The sequence below is a fragment of the Macrobrachium nipponense genome, chromosome 24 (assembly GCF_015104395.2).
Source record: "Macrobrachium nipponense isolate FS-2020 chromosome 24, ASM1510439v2, whole genome shotgun sequence".
Taxonomy (NCBI): Eukaryota; Metazoa; Arthropoda; class Malacostraca; order Decapoda; family Palaemonidae; genus Macrobrachium; species Macrobrachium nipponense.
In genome coordinates, this window is record NC_061091.1 from 74,972,231 (window position 1) to 74,987,838 (window position 15,608).

Consider the following 15,608-nt stretch of genomic DNA (forward strand, 5'->3'; position numbering starts at 1 on the left):
GGCAACTTATGCGTAGATCGGGTGAAGAGTGGTCAAACGCCAATCACCTGAGGAAGGTTAAAAAGTCTGCTATTCGCTGAATAGAGGTTGCGAGTGGAGAAAAACCCCATTTACGACACCAATCACCGTAGATCACCCATTTGCCTTGGTAAACTGCGGAGGTTGACTTCCTAAGACTGCTGGGCATGTGCCCAGCTGATTTCTGAGAAAAGCCTCTCTCTCGGAGGAGTTAGTTGATAGCCTCCAACCGTGAAGAGACAGGGATTCTACTGACTGGTGGAACCTTTCTGCATGGGGCTGACACAGGAGATGCCACCAAGGGGGAAATCTTCCTCGGAATCTCCGACAACGACGACAGCAGATCTGGATACCATTCCACCTGAGGCCACAGAGGGGCTACCAATGTCATTCTGAGACCCTGTGAACCCATCAGCCTGTTCAGAACCTGACAGATCAAACAAAACGGAGGGAAGGCATACACCTCCAGGTTGTCCCAGGGATGTTGGAATACATCTTCTGCCAATGCTAGGGGATCTGGGACCACTGAACAGAACACCTCCAGCTTCCTGTTGTAGCGTGTTGCGAAAAGGTATGGGTCTCCCCAAATCTGGAAAAGCTTGTCTGCCACCACTTGATGAAGAAACCACTCTGTGCCTAGGATCAGATCCCGGTAACTGAGTTTGTCTACAACCACATTCCGTTTCCCTGGGATATACCTGGCTGAGAGCTCTACCGAATTGCTGATTGCCCACTGGTGAAGCTCAACGGCCAAGGCATGAAGTTGCTGAGAAACAAGGCCTCCCTGTTTGTTCACGTAAGCTACCACCGTGGTGTTGTCCAATACGAAAACAACAGTGACCCTCTACCATCCCTCGAAACTCCTTCAGACCCAGGAAAGCCGCCTTCAACTCCAAGACGTTGATATGCTGCTGCTTGTCCTCCAAACCCCAAAACGCCTGAAGCGAGAGAGGCGTCCGAGAACAGAAGGAAGTCCAGAGGGAGAGAACGCAGAGGGATGCCCTTCAATAGATTCTGGTCGTCCAACCACCAATGAAGGTCTTCTCTCACTTCCAAAGACAGTGGGACCATAAACATGGGAGTCCCCTGTCGGAGACCAGAATTCCCCCAATCTCCATTGCAGAGACCAAAGATGAAGATGCCCATGAGGGACCAGCTTCTCCAGGGAAGATAGCACTCCCAGAAGAACCTGCCACTGATGAGCCGACTGATGCGACTTTGACAGGAAGTTGCGCGCCACAGCCCGCAACTTCTCCAATCTCTGATCCGATGGGAAAACTCTTACCACTGTCGTATCAATGACTATGCCCAGGTAGAGAATCCTTTGAGTGGGTACGAAGTTCGACTTTTCCTGGTTGACTAATATGCCCAGGTCCAGACAGAACCGAAGACGACGATCCCTGTCTTGCAGCAGCTTCTCCCTGGAAACGCCAAGACCAACCAATCGTCGAGGTACCTCAGCAAACTGATCCCCTGAACATGGGCCCAACTTGACACTAGAGAGAAGACCCTTGTGAACACTTGAGGGGCTGTCGTTAACCTGAAGCACAAGACTTTGAACTCTAAGATCTTGTCCGCCAGAGAAAAGCGAAGGAACTTCCTGGACGTAGGATGAACAGGGATTTGGAAGTATGCGTCCTTCAAGTCTATCGACAGCATGAAGTCGCCTTTCCTCACGGCTGCCAACACCGAGCGTGGGGTCTCCATCTTGAACAGTGTCTTCCTCATGAAGCGATTCAAGGTGGATAAGTCGATCACAGGCCTCCATCCTCCCAACGCCTTGGGCACCAAGATGTGACTGTAAAACCCCGGGGACGGACGCCCTACTTCCGCTATCGCATCCTTGTCCAGCATTTTCTGCACTTCCTCCCGAAGAGCCAAGAACTTCAGAGAATCTGGGGGATACATCTTCCCGAGCTGCAGCTTGTCCGATAGAGGAGAGAAGTCGAATCGTAACAGGTATCCCACCCGAAGGACATCTACCACCCACTTCTCCGCCCCGTAACTCTGCCACTTGGTCCAATGGCCCGCCAGGCAACCCCCACCCGTGGAGAGGGTGAGGCGCCCAACCTACCGACAGCCCCCTTGACCTCTGCCCCTGGGGCCTCTTCTTGGTTTAAAGGAACGAGAGCGAAAGGGGCGTTGATCCTGAGACTTGGGCTGTGTCGAACGGGAAGGCGCTGCCAAACTCGAGGTCCTCTATGGCCTACCAGGCAACGATCTCCTCGACTGCTGCTGGACCGGGGGAGGAGGAGGGGCCGGACGTCTCCGAGGGAGGGACTGATTTAGACACGGCTTGGTGTCAGCCCAGCATCGGTCTATCGCATTTTCGAGTTCTGTCCGTGGAAACAAGAATTCCGACTCCAACTGATCACCGTTCCTCAAGGCCAGCAAAGCCTCGGTGTCGAGCGACCTCTCCATTCTAGACAAAGCCGTGTCCCTCCTACCCAGAAGAAGATTAGCCCATAAATTGGCACTGAGGTGAGCCAAATAAGAAAATGCCTTGCCCCCGGACTGCAAAAGACTGGCAAGCGAGGCGGCACTTACCAACCCTTCAGGGAACCTGTCAGAAGCTATCTTGGCAATCACCACAGACCAGAGGTCCAGCCTAGAAACCGTCTGCAACATGGAGGCCGCTGTAGATTCCAAAGCTAAGGTGTCTTGCGGAGACAAGGACGGTGCCACTGACCTCACCTGTTCCAAACCTGGCTTCAGGCGAATGACGTGGGCGTGACAACAAAAACGCAGAGTTCGTAGCATAGTACTTCCTATGTCTTGTGAGAGGTGGGGGTAGCAGTTTGGTAGAGCCTCTAGAGCGAAGTGAACCGTCCCGGTCAGAAACCGAGGCGTTAACCTTCTGCAAGACCGAATGAACGTGCCCCGACAACGGTAGCCGAAGAGATGATTTGGGGTCCTGAGTAGCTCCCACCAAGGATTCCAAGCAAGGAGTGTAAGACGACCGAGCCTGAGTCCTACTTTTCAAATTGTTGAACCCACGAATGAGATCAACAACTTCCGAAAAGGAAGACAGAAACTCCTGCGTGTCTCCCTCCTCCTGCTCTGACACCCTACTAACCTATCTGGGCTGGGTCCAAGCGTCAGCCTCCGAGACGGACCCACTGTAACACTAGGCACATCACTTACCTCAACAGACACGGGTGTGGTGGCTGTACGTACGTGAGATGGGGGGGAAACTTGAGCACTCCGGCTGCACCACCTCTGTGCTCACTACCTTCGACCTCTTGACAGGCGCCTTCAGATCTTTACGGCGACGAATGGGCCTAAGAGAAGAAAGAGGCGACGAATGGGCCTAAGAGAAGAAAGAGCACTACCATCACATGCACGGACAGGGGAGGTTGCAACAAGCTAGCGATGTGCAAGGACGGAAGGGTGGGGTGGGGTGGTTGCACGTACGAGATTCGGCGGCGAAGCAACCCCTGCAGAACACAAATCACTAACACTGCCCAAAACGCAGCACTCTCGGGAACACGTCCGCGCTGTTCCTCCCTCGACGGCAAAGGAAGGGCAAAGTCCTTAGCCTTCCAACGCTTAATATGCCGACGAGGCGTAGAGGGGGAAGAGGGAGATTAAGACGGCACTAGCTTCTTATGCGCACTCTTCTCGGAAGGCGGGGATGAAGCAACGCGTTTCCTACCAGCCCTTCCAACCAATAAGGCAGCCAACTTCACATCCAATATAGAGTCCAGCCTCTGAAGCACTGCCTGGCATATGACCTCGGACTGATGTGCCAGAGAAGGCTCCGAAGACAAGGAAAGGAGATGTTTTGAACTGGGCGGCAGTGATGCCATCGCGGATAAGTGAGGCTGATCGGAGGAGGCGACTGGGAGATACGTCATTAATGAGAATGAAGTCACGGCTTCCCCTCTGTGCGAGGGGGAAAGAGACACCACTGGTGGAGGATTACACGAAGATGGACCCCGTGACGTCAACAGGGCTGACACCGCAGCATCACAAAGTGACGGCAGACACCGGCGGAGCAATACAAGATGGCCGACTGCTCCCACCCGCGGAGAAGAGGCCGGGAGGAGGGGGGATGGCCTGGCTGGACCAGGAGGGGAAGGGGAGCCTCCACAAAATGCACTAGTAACCCCTCCAAGGAAGGGCCATTTTAGACGCCATTTTAGACGCCTCCGACTCCAGAAGAGAAGAGAATGAAAAGACCTCACCCTTCTCGGGAACCAAAAAAGCTCCCGAGGAAGAGGGGGCTACATTACAAAAAATACCCTGGCGACCTCCCAATACTTCCATCGACGAATCAATGGAAGAAAAGGAAGGAGATGCAGGGACAACGCTACTATGGGGGTTGACTACTGAGGAAGACGAAACATCGGGAATAGGAGCAAAGCCCTCCCAAGTAGGAAGAGTGGAGACTCTCCGATATTCCCTCTTACCATAAACTTTCCTCCACTGCTCCTTAGGCCATCCCCGGCATTCCGTTCAAGGATTCGTAATCGTACAAAAATTCGAACGATACCTACTGCACGTGATGTGAGGGTCTGTCTCTGACGAAGCCATAAAACAAGAACACGGGAACCCAGGAACTCCGGGGCACATACGCTGACGTCGAGGAGCAGCAGCAGCAGCCATAATACCAGGTAAAAAAAACACACACACACACACACAAAAGAAAACGAAACGGGCAAAAACCGGGAAAAGGCAAAGAGCGGAAAAAAACCTAACTCTAGTCCAGGCGGTTAAGAAAAGACTGGCGTAGGTGATCGGCGTTTGACCACTCTTCACCCGATCTAGGCATGAGTTGCCAGATATCACAAGATTCCTTGCTTTCATCTTCTTTTTACCCGGATCCAGCTAGGCACTAGAAATTATCCTATTGTTAAGACCGAGGGTTTGTTCGCGTATGAATAATATATAATTATTTTTCTCCAAATATACATTTTCTTTTCATTATCAAATAAAAAAATATATAAAACTATGATCTCTCATGGAGAAATATTTCAACTTGTAGCCTGCGAAATGTCACAGCAGCTTTAATTGAAATTCATAAATAATTAATAATCGAATAATAAAGTACTAAATTCATGCTGAACTCTCTCTCCCCAGCAATTTCTAATGGTTATTAGTGTACAGGGCACCTAGCCAATACAAATTACCCTGACTTGACAGCCATGCATTCAGTGCAAAGGACAGAGGAAAATGACAAAAAATGTTATTGTTATAATACAATTAAGTTTGTTCATACTTACCTGGCAGATATATATATAGCTGTATTTTCTGAAGTCCGACAGAATTTAAAAATTCGCGGCACACGCAGTGGGCGGCCAGGTGGTAGTACCCATTCCCGCCGTGGGAGGCGGATATCAGGAACTATTCCCATTTTCTATTCATATTTTATCAGTGCCACTGTCTCCTGAGGGGAGGTGGGTGGGCACTTTAATTATATATATCTGCCAGGTAAGTATGAACAAACTTAATTGTATTATAACAATAACATTTTGTTCATGAAACTTACCTGACAGATATATATAGCTGAATCCCACCTTCGGATGGTGGGAAGAGACAGAATAGGATTTTTTGGGAAACTAAATTAAGTAGATGATATACATCTTAGTTCCTCACCTGTTAGCATAGCCGACTTCGTGATTACTGTCACCAAAGTCTGCTTCTGCTTTACTAGAGTTGCCAGCGAGGTAGAGACCTGTAATGCTGGTGTGCTCTAAATGATCTGTCAACGGGGGCGTGACCACAATGTGACTAGACCATATGACCATACTTCTGAGGGCAACGAAGCTAAAACCACCACCTGACCTAACCTATCAAAGTTAGTTCCATAACTTCTAGGCTAAAGAAAAGGAACGCGCCTCAAGCGACCAACCCTTCAAAGTTAAAAGCACACCTATCCCTTTTCTATAGGATAGGATTCGTGTTGCTTCCTGCCCCCAATAATATATCTACGGATATGTATGGTCCTAGCGACTTACGGATCTGAAATGTCGTCTTCACATCCCGTCGGGAGTGTGAAGCGAACACAGAGTTGCTTCGCTAAAGCGTGGCACTCAGGATGTTTTACTGAGTGTCACGCTCTGTTGAAATGCTTCCGAGGCCGCGCCCTCACCTCTTGAGCATTCATTAAGAAAAATCGAAAAAATCTCAAATCTTTATGCAAACATAATGAATGAGACCTCTTAAAAGAACTCCTTGGCTATAATGCCAGGGTGCTCTTGGACATGAACCAGTCTGGTCTTTTTACGGAACCCCGCAGATTGTCGGGAGTGTAAAGCGAACACAGAGTTGCTTCGCTAAAGCGTGGCACTCAGGATGTTACTGAGTGTCATGCTCTGTTGAAATGCTTCCGAGGCCGCGCCCTCACCTCTTGAGCATTCATATTAAGAAAAAATCTCAAATCTTTATGCAAACACAATGAATGAGACTCTTAAAAGAACTCCTTGGCTATAATGCCAGGGTGTTTTTGGACATGAACCAGTCTGGTCTTTTTACGGAACACCGCAGATTGTCCGTTGACCTTGACTTTCTATAGTTTTATCAAGATAAAACTTGAGAGACCCTACAGGGCACAGGAGAGACTAATGCCCTTGCCCAATAATTTGTGCCATACCCTTGGTCTCCAAGCCTTCGGGTCAAGGGTTAGACAGGTTTTCGTTCTTATCAAGAACGGAATGCTTAGAGGCAGACCGCATTATGTCCTTTAAAGCCAAAACCTCTGATGATGGCTAAAACCTCACTAACCCTCTTTGCCGTGGCTAGAGCGGTTAGAATATTAGCCTTTCTGGTCACGTGTATTAAGTTCGCAGAAAGGATAGGTTCGAATTGCTTTTGGCATCAGAAACTCAGACTACGTCTAAGTTCCATGTCGGAACTTTGATCCAGAGAATTTTAAGATCTCCACAGACCTCAAAAGATCGTGAAGCTTTGTTGTTTGACAGAACCGAATCTCTGAGCCTAGAGGCCGTCAACACATATTTGCATATTCTACAATAGTTAGGACTTCTAGCTTATCTCATACTTCAGACGGAAAGATAGAACCATAAGGAACTTCACAGAGGTCGAGGTGGAGGAACAGTCATTTCCCTTCACTATCTCCAGAAACGGCCTCCTCCGATTGAACACTGAAAATAGGCAGCACTGTTTGCCTTGGCCAAGAGGCTGCCATTACTCTTGAAGATCTTATCGCTCTGTACCGTTGAAGACGAAGGTAGATATTGAATGCAACCTACGTCTTCACAGACAAATCGAGATAAGGATTCTCAAGATTCTGAACCTGTGCCTACCAATGACTGAAAATGCTAACCGCTATTTCATTGCTGTCCGGTGAGAAGTCGTAGTTGCAATGAAAGCGGGGCGTTCTTCAGTAATGAAAACACAGGGAAAGCTGCCTGAAGAACTGCTTCTCATGGGCTGAACATTTGGAAGTAGAGCTGTCAGGTCGGAGAGTAGGCGATGTCTTTTGACATATCTGTTAATTCGGGTTGAACAATGAACAATTGTACACCTACGAATATGAGATATTTTAAAGACAACCCAGATGTCTGCAAATCATTCGCATTATCGCAGTGCGATGCAGCGGGACGACTTGTATAACAGACTTCTGTTACCGTGCGTTAAACAGAAAGATGAAAGTGTCTAAGAGATATCTCTGTTGAAAAATTCTCGCAATATCGAAGGCGATGGAATCTATCGTCACAGCAGTAGATGTTCCTTCACAATTGCGAGAAACCCCGTTAATCAGAGACCTAAGTCCATGATTGTTGGGCAGAGATACGGTTCGGTAGTCAATCAAAGCAGGAGAGAGAGAGAGACATAATCAACCGTGCATCTCGGAGGCCCAGCTGATACTGAGCTGCTATCAGGCAGTTCAATACGCAGTAGCTGAGCTTGAGCTCCCGCTGACTCGTCATCCTGAGTTGCCAGGTAATCCATATTCCACGAAGGAATGCGTTCGGCTAGAACCACCGAGCATAAAAGATATGCTCGAGCAATTATATTTAGGCGAAACGAATTTCGGTAAATATAAAAGTTGAAATGGTGTTGTCGTGACAAAACCATAAGTATATAAAATTGAAACAAACTCCTGGGAGGTTGCAGGCAACCCAGAGTTGCAGTTCAATTAGAATACTTCTCGTCTAAGTCGCAATCCGTAGAATAACTAGGATATGCGCCTACCCTCGGACAATTCAACTGCTTAGTAGAATCATGTTGCGAGGTTAATATACGTAGTATATTTATAGGATTCTGAACAACGAATCTCCATCCTAAATTCTTTCCTTCAAGAAAACAAAATAAGGATTGGAGATCGACCACCTTCGATCTCTATCAAAGAGAGTGAAGGAGAAGTCTTCCTCGAAGGAAAGCTTCAATGGTGAACAGAATACTAACTGCCTGAGTTGCCAGCTACTCCCTTTACGAAGGAATAGGTATGATATCGAGCAAAAGGAAACTCTCAAGCAGGTCTATTTAAACGAAACAGAATTCGCTAAAAACAGAAGCTGAGTCGGTGTTGTCGTAACAATACCTGAAGAGTTGTTCTTACTCCGAAAACTCTTGGAAGGTTGAAGGGAGTGTCAAATAAATACATTAGAACAACAGTTCTTTCGGCTTCTATCCGCAGAGGTAAATACGATATGCGTATATGACTTGACCCATGCGTTAGCAAAATGACGCAAAGATAAACTACGTAAGTATTGTAGTAATTTGAACATCGAATTCTCTACTACATCTTTCCTCGACGAGGAAGAGAGAAAGAAAGGAAAACGACTGTCCACGCTCTAATGAATGAGGCTTTTTAAAAGAACTCCTTGACTCTTTGCCAAGACTTTTCCAAGAAAAGGGAGTAATATTCGAATAGAGATCATCAAGAGAGAACCGAGGATCGTAAAGGACCGTTCAATGTTCTTATGATATTGGACATAAGACTTCCTGGATCTAGTCTACAAGTCTTTTTCTTACTCCCCGGATGAGCCTCTGAAAATGAATGAGAGCTCTTCCGAAATTTGTTAACGAGTTTATCCGCTTAAACGATAAAAACGTTAAAATCTATGTCAATGAGAACTACCCCATTTATGAGGGGTCCCCCACTTAAATGACAAAACGTTTAGTATCTTGACAATGGGGAAAACGTCCTTACTTGACAAAACTATTAGCACTTTGCTAATAGGGGAAAACCCTTTAACATGACCGAAAGTCACCCAGGAATCCGAGTATATAATCTTCCCGATTCTCAGAGAAATCGATGAAGAGGAAAGAGGGATCGAAGAAAAAATTCGGGTATGTTCCTCCGCTAACTTTCCAATCCTTTTTCTGTAAAGGAATGTCCTTTGGAGAGTCCTGACAAAAACCCTCGTCTTGACGAGCGTTTATAAAGCGTCAAGCGTCCTAAGAAACGTCGTGAACAGCAAATAAGACGCCTTTACTCTCGCAAAGCATCCTGCCGAGCTTCCACCAAAGCGTCCTGGCGAATGTCCACAAAAGCGTCCTCATAAGCGTCCTGCTGAGCGTCCTCAAAAGCGTCCTCAATAGCGTCCTGCCGAGCGTCCTCAAAAGCGTCCTGCTTAGCGTCCTCAAAAGCGTCCTGCTTAGCTACGAGCGTGTCTGAGCAGAGAACACCAAGTCTTCTGAACGACGTTTCAGAGAGGAACTCGTTGAGCGCCCTGATGCATGCAAGGCCCGCCAAGAGGCGTCCTGGCGCGAACCTTTCCACATCTCAATGTTACGACGAACCGCGTTTTGCATATGACTGTTGAATATTTTCAAGGGACGTCCTCATGCGGGTCTCCATGGAGAGCCGCACGCTGCTCCTGAAGTGTGTGAACACTAAAGGAAGACGTATGGCTTTCGTCTTCAAGACGGGCCTTAAAGACCTTCATACCTTCTTACAAAGACAGTGGCCGCCTGTGCGACAACTTGCGTCTTAGTAATGCAAAAGACCATCTCCAGAAACGCACTCAGCAAAGGAACGCCGAGCGTCCGAAAGACACCCTCGCAAGGTGCTTGCCGAGCGTCCTGGAGAATGTCTCCACTATAGGACGTCGAGCTCCTCCAAAAACTTCTTCACGTCTAAATTGCCCTTCTTATGCCGAACCAGAGACATAAGTTGTTTGACTGTGCAAAGCAGCTTGCCGGACGTCAAACTTATCAGCTTGCTTTTTCGAAGTAAAGCGAACGTTACATAACGTATACGGAGCGCCATTAGGAGAGGAGACGAATACTGAGTTGCTCCTCCAAAAGGTGGAATCTAGAATGTCCTTGATTACCAAATCCTTTTGGAATGCTAGCGAGGTTGAAACAGCTCTAACTTCATGAGCGTTCACTCGCAGGAGGCTCAAATCACTCTTCTGGCAAGATGAATGAGCCTCCTTAATATTTCCCTTAGGAAAAGAGCCAGTGCATTCTTCGAAAAGGGTAAATGTGGTCTCTTCCTGAGCACCATACATTACCCGAAGGACCTCTTACTTCCTTCGTTTATGTAAATATAACTCGAGAGCCCTGACAGGGCACAGGACTCTTTCATCCTCTCAAGACGATAGAGAGAGGACGTGAAGCGTCCTCTTCTCTAAAGCTTCTTTAGGGGGCGCGAGTCCTTCCGAGAGCTCCAACCCCTGTGTGGGGAGGACGCCTCGGAGGACGAGAAGCAATCCTTCAAGATTCATGCACGTGCTCGATCTTCGGCAGCCTGGGAAGCGACAACAGGACCTGCCGAAAGGAAGCCAGATCAGCATAAAAAACCCGTAACCTTCCTTCGGCTTTTGACATGCCCTCTCCCTGGTTTCCTGGGAGTCCGACAGAGGTCTAGGCCTAGAGGCGTTATGGGGCCGATCTGACGTTCCCTCCTAACGAGAGAGAGGACGTGAAGCGTCCTTTTCTCTAAAGCTTCTTAGAGGGCGCGAGTCCTTCCGAGAGCTCCAACCCTTGCGCGGGGAGGACGCCTCGGAGGACGTTTAGCAGCCTGGGAAGCGTCAACAGGTTCTGCCGAAGGGACGCCAGATCGGTGGGGAGCCCCCGTAACCCTCTTGAGGCTTTCGACATGCCCTCTCCCAGAGTCCTGGGAGTCCGACAGAGGTCCAGGCCTAGAGGCATTATGGGGCCGATCTCCACACACAAGGGGGGGGCACTACACTTCACAACACTGATTGGAGAGCGAGCACTTTAGTCTAAGAATACTTGATGTAATCCTCTAGCAGACACTACTTCTAGGCCCGTAAGCCATACCACAGGGTTAGGCAAAATAAAATCTACAGGAGGTTAGAAGGTTCATTATTTGTTTACCTTTCTATAGTTTTATCAAGATAATGTGGAGGAAAACTCCTGATTCTAACACGCTCTAAAATGCGTACATGAATCCTTCTTTCGTAATGAGTCACACATTACACTAATTACATTGAACTTATGCAAAGAAAACATGTAAACGTCATATATATAAAGCGAGTGTCTACCGAAAGTTCCGGTAGCCTCACCTTACCATGCAGACAACAAAGTCTGAAACTAGGCTAACTATCTTCAGACATAAAATGCAATGAAAACATTTACGATAGCGTATGCCTAGCCACAAATCCAAGTTAATAATCGAAAGAATAATTAGGATACTTAAGCGGCTAATGAAGTTTTCAAAATCCTAGGCGGAGGTCTGTAAACAGTTGTTTACCGACCGGCAACAGAAAAAATATGAATAGAAAATGGGAATAGTTCCTGATATCCGCCTCCCACGGCGGGAATGGGTACTACCACCTGGCCGCCCACTGCGTGTGCCGCGAATTTTTAAATTCTGTCGGACTTCAGAAAATACAGCTATATATATATCTGTCAGGTAAGTTTCATGAACAAATTTAAGTTTATACAGCAACATTTTTTGCATGAACCAGTCAATCATACACAGCCCTCATTTGTAGCCAGAAGGCCACAAGACATTCTGACAAATTAAGCAAAATGTTGCATAGCAACTTGAAGTGAGGATTCATGTCTGAGGATGTTAAAAACACAAAACAAGGGCTCTGTAAGATTGATGGATTTGGTGTGGACAATGCATTTTTCTCTATCAACTTCTAAAACACCTAAAATATACTTTACCTGAGCGCAGTGATAAGGAGTTTTAAACCTTGTCTGTCTTTCACCAAAAAACCCTTGTGATCTAGCTTGGCAAAGACATCCTTAAGATTCAAACTTGGTACCACTTCAAGAAGTGCTTTTACAAACACTTCAACATTCCATCCATGAGGTCCAGCAATATTACCCGAACCACCCAAATTGGAATCATTCCCACTGACTGGTTGGGACTGACTGCTGGATGATTTATCTTTGTTGTCACTCCACAGGGAGCTTGGTGAATTCAAGTTCTGCAGTCCAATCTGTTGAAATAAAAGATGGAAAGTCACTTAAAATTACTACACAGACAAATTATAGAGTAGGTTTCCAAAATACATTCCACATACATTTCTTTCCTTGGCACCTCTCAATTCCTTGCATATCTCAAATAATCGCATTCAAATAATTTGGCTGATAAAATTTAAATCCATATTGCAAATTACAAAATAGAAAATTTCCTATACTTAAACTGCACATGATTTATAATCAATTCATCACAAACCCCATCTCGATGTACAGGCTCCTTGTGGATAAAACAACCATAATCTGACCAGACAAATTCAAGATAAAAATACATCCTACTTTTTTTTTTAGGACTTTATATATAGAACACATGCATTAGAATGTCATTTACATTTTGCAACTGTTTTGGGTTGTCTACTTCAATGCACTTGCTGTGAAGGTTACTGTAATGTTGACCGACTACATCCCTTTCTCTCGTATGGTGTTATTTAGGTTTAATCACGTTCCTTTTGGATTTTCAGTATCTTTATCATTTTGTTTTTTGGTTGCATAACCCTTTAGTCCACTGTGAAAGAACTGTGGGCAAACTCACAACCATGGCCACAGACTACCTTTCTGAATATGAGAAAGACCTTCATCTCCATCCTTATCATCATTCACATTACACATTGTCCATTATGAAGAACTTTGGTATAAACACAACTCCCTGGTAGAAAGCCAATCAATAACCTAACTAATTTCCTTATATTTTTCAACATTACTGAAGTAATTCTAGAGCAAATCAAAGGCTAATGACAAACACATATTTTGATGAACTTGGGTTTTGGAACAATTTTACAATCTGTAGAATTTGCTTAGTCTATTATTCTACTAAAGAAACTTGAAAAAAAAAGCCACTGAAACCATAGCATTAAAAATGATGAATTTTTAATCAATTTGTATTTTTCATAACTACCAACCCAAAGTCTTAACATTAGGATAAATATTCTAGCGGCACCTGGAATACGGTATGTAAAAAGAAATTGTGTACACAAGGGACTATTGGTATCTGTGCTTGGTCACGAGTCATGTGAAGCCACCCACATACCCCTCTAACTTGTGACCATGATAGTTATTTCCTTACCACCTTTAATGAGAGGATGTACTTTGCTTCCGTCCTTTTAAAGCCGGTTTAGTTTACCCTGTTTTGCTTTGAAGCTTCACTACATTTCACCTTCCTACCCTTTTCTTTCATTTGTCCTCCAAGACTATCCCAGGAAATCCTATGCCTACCAAACTAAAGGAGATTTACAGAACACCATACTAACATAGCAAGACACTCAATGAATGTTTCAATACAATAAAAATGCACAACGATGATAAATTCTCAGGTGATTGCAAACAGAAAAATAAGGCACTTATTATCATAAGGAAACCACTTTGAACTTTCAAAAACACTACAAGAGCACAAACTTCTCTCCCGCTTCTAGATTAGCTTATCAAGTTAAATCATGTTGGCTAATTGTTCTGGGTCAAAGCAGAAACAATGTGGAAAGGACAAGCATCAGAGTTTAATTTAAACTATTTAAAGAATATAAACAATCCTTTAAGAGTGGTTAACAGCATCAGGAGTTTAACTTTCAATAAGTAGTTTGCCATCACCAACAGTTACTTAACTTTCTAATTACAAAAATCAAAACACAACATACCTGTTCTGATGGGAGGCCTGTGTGAGTCCTGACCATAACACCTAAAACTTTGGCAACAGCTGCTGGAGTTATGGAACTAACTCCAAAGTTCATCAGGTTACTCCTACATTCCTCTACAGTGTTGCAAAAACTATAGCCGAGTTCCAAAACAAGATCAGCTAATGAACCATCAAGCTGAAAGAGACAAATATTTCATTTAATTTCTAGTTTTTAAATATTACTGACCTCTCCATTATATAGCATCAACTACCACTGCCGAGGAAGTAAATGCTATATAACTTCATTAACTATATAATGGAGAAGTAAGGTTCATTTAAAAAATTTCCTTTAATGAAAATACAGATATATTTAATTGCAGTAACTGCACAATGACAGCACACTGCTCAAAAACTTTCATTGACTTACCAGGTTCTTAGCCATATTGGCTGGTGGCTCTTGTGTAATCTTCTCCATCAGGACGTCTGAATCAGGGTAGAGGAGGGGAGCAAGAACAACAGGAACACGAGAGCGAGGGAATTCTCGCTGTAAAGCACAGATGAACGCTTGCCTGGATTCCTGAGGCAAGAGAGCAGCAGGTGGATCTCTCCACAACTGGACGATCTGTGCAAGTAGCTGGTGAAGAGCTTCAGTTGGAAGTTCCAAGAGCTCTCGGTCCCCTGATTCTAAGACAACAAAACAATTAATATAGGCAAGGCAGCCCACCAAACACTGGGCCCCCATTAAAAAAAAAAAAATCAAATTCAGAATATTTAATAATGTCTCTGAGGAAGTACACACACCACAATCATTGTACTCTTAAACAATTTTGTACAAAAGGCAAATAAGGTTAATATAATGTACAGTAACTGTCCTACATTTAGATTGTTGGGAACTGAAATTTTCCTTCAAAGGACACCACCTACCTGTATCAACGTATGCACGAACAAGATCTGGTAGTTTGGCTTTAAGAAGAGCTATCGCTTGATTACGAACTTCTACACTTGTTGCTTGAAGTAAGGTTAAACTTAACGTAATTTCCTGTACACGTGACAATCGTAGAACTTTGCACACGCTACTAACCCACTGTGCTTTGATGTACTGGAAAGAGAATCGCCAAATTACAAGTGTATTAAAATTTCAAATGTCGTCAATGAAAACTTCCCTTCAACCGTAAAAATTTAATGACCAAAATCCTATCAATCAATATTCAACATGACAAGAGGTAATGATCAAAATACAAGTACATAATGTGGTCTTCTTACCTTGCTGGGGCTTGGTGGGTTGGCAATAGCAAAGGCAAGATTAGCAATGAAAATTGTGTGAGGAAGGGTGGCAGATAAGTGTTGCAGGAGCAGTGCACTGGCCCCACCACTTGCAGAACACCACCCAAGGGTGGCTACACTTACACTGGAGGGAGGTTCCTTATCCTGTTATAAGAAAAACATAACACAATTTACTTACAGACATTACAGCTTACTTCTTTATAAGAATGAAGAATAAAGAAAATAAACATGTTATTGTCATGATACAATAAAGTTTTATGCATACTTACCTGGCAGATATATACTTAGCTATTATAGACTCCGTCGTCCCTGATAGAAATTCGAA

General features: G+C 45.1%; 1 protein-coding gene across 1 annotated transcript in view; it reads right to left on the reverse strand.

The window, feature by feature from the left end:
- Positions 1-15,608, reverse strand: part of LOC135203555 (CCR4-NOT transcription complex subunit 1-like) — a 188,162-nt gene that overhangs the window by 152,203 nt on the left and 20,351 nt on the right. Inside the window, exons 3-7 of the mRNA XM_064233297.1 lie at positions 15,263-15,427; positions 14,924-15,098; positions 14,427-14,683; positions 14,022-14,195; positions 12,076-12,353 (exon numbers count right to left, since the gene is read on the reverse strand). Of these exons, the coding sequence (XP_064089367.1) occupies positions 12,076-12,353; positions 14,022-14,195; positions 14,427-14,683; positions 14,924-15,098; positions 15,263-15,427 (1,049 nt within the window). The remainder of the gene's footprint in view (positions 1-12,075; positions 12,354-14,021; positions 14,196-14,426; positions 14,684-14,923; positions 15,099-15,262; positions 15,428-15,608) is intronic.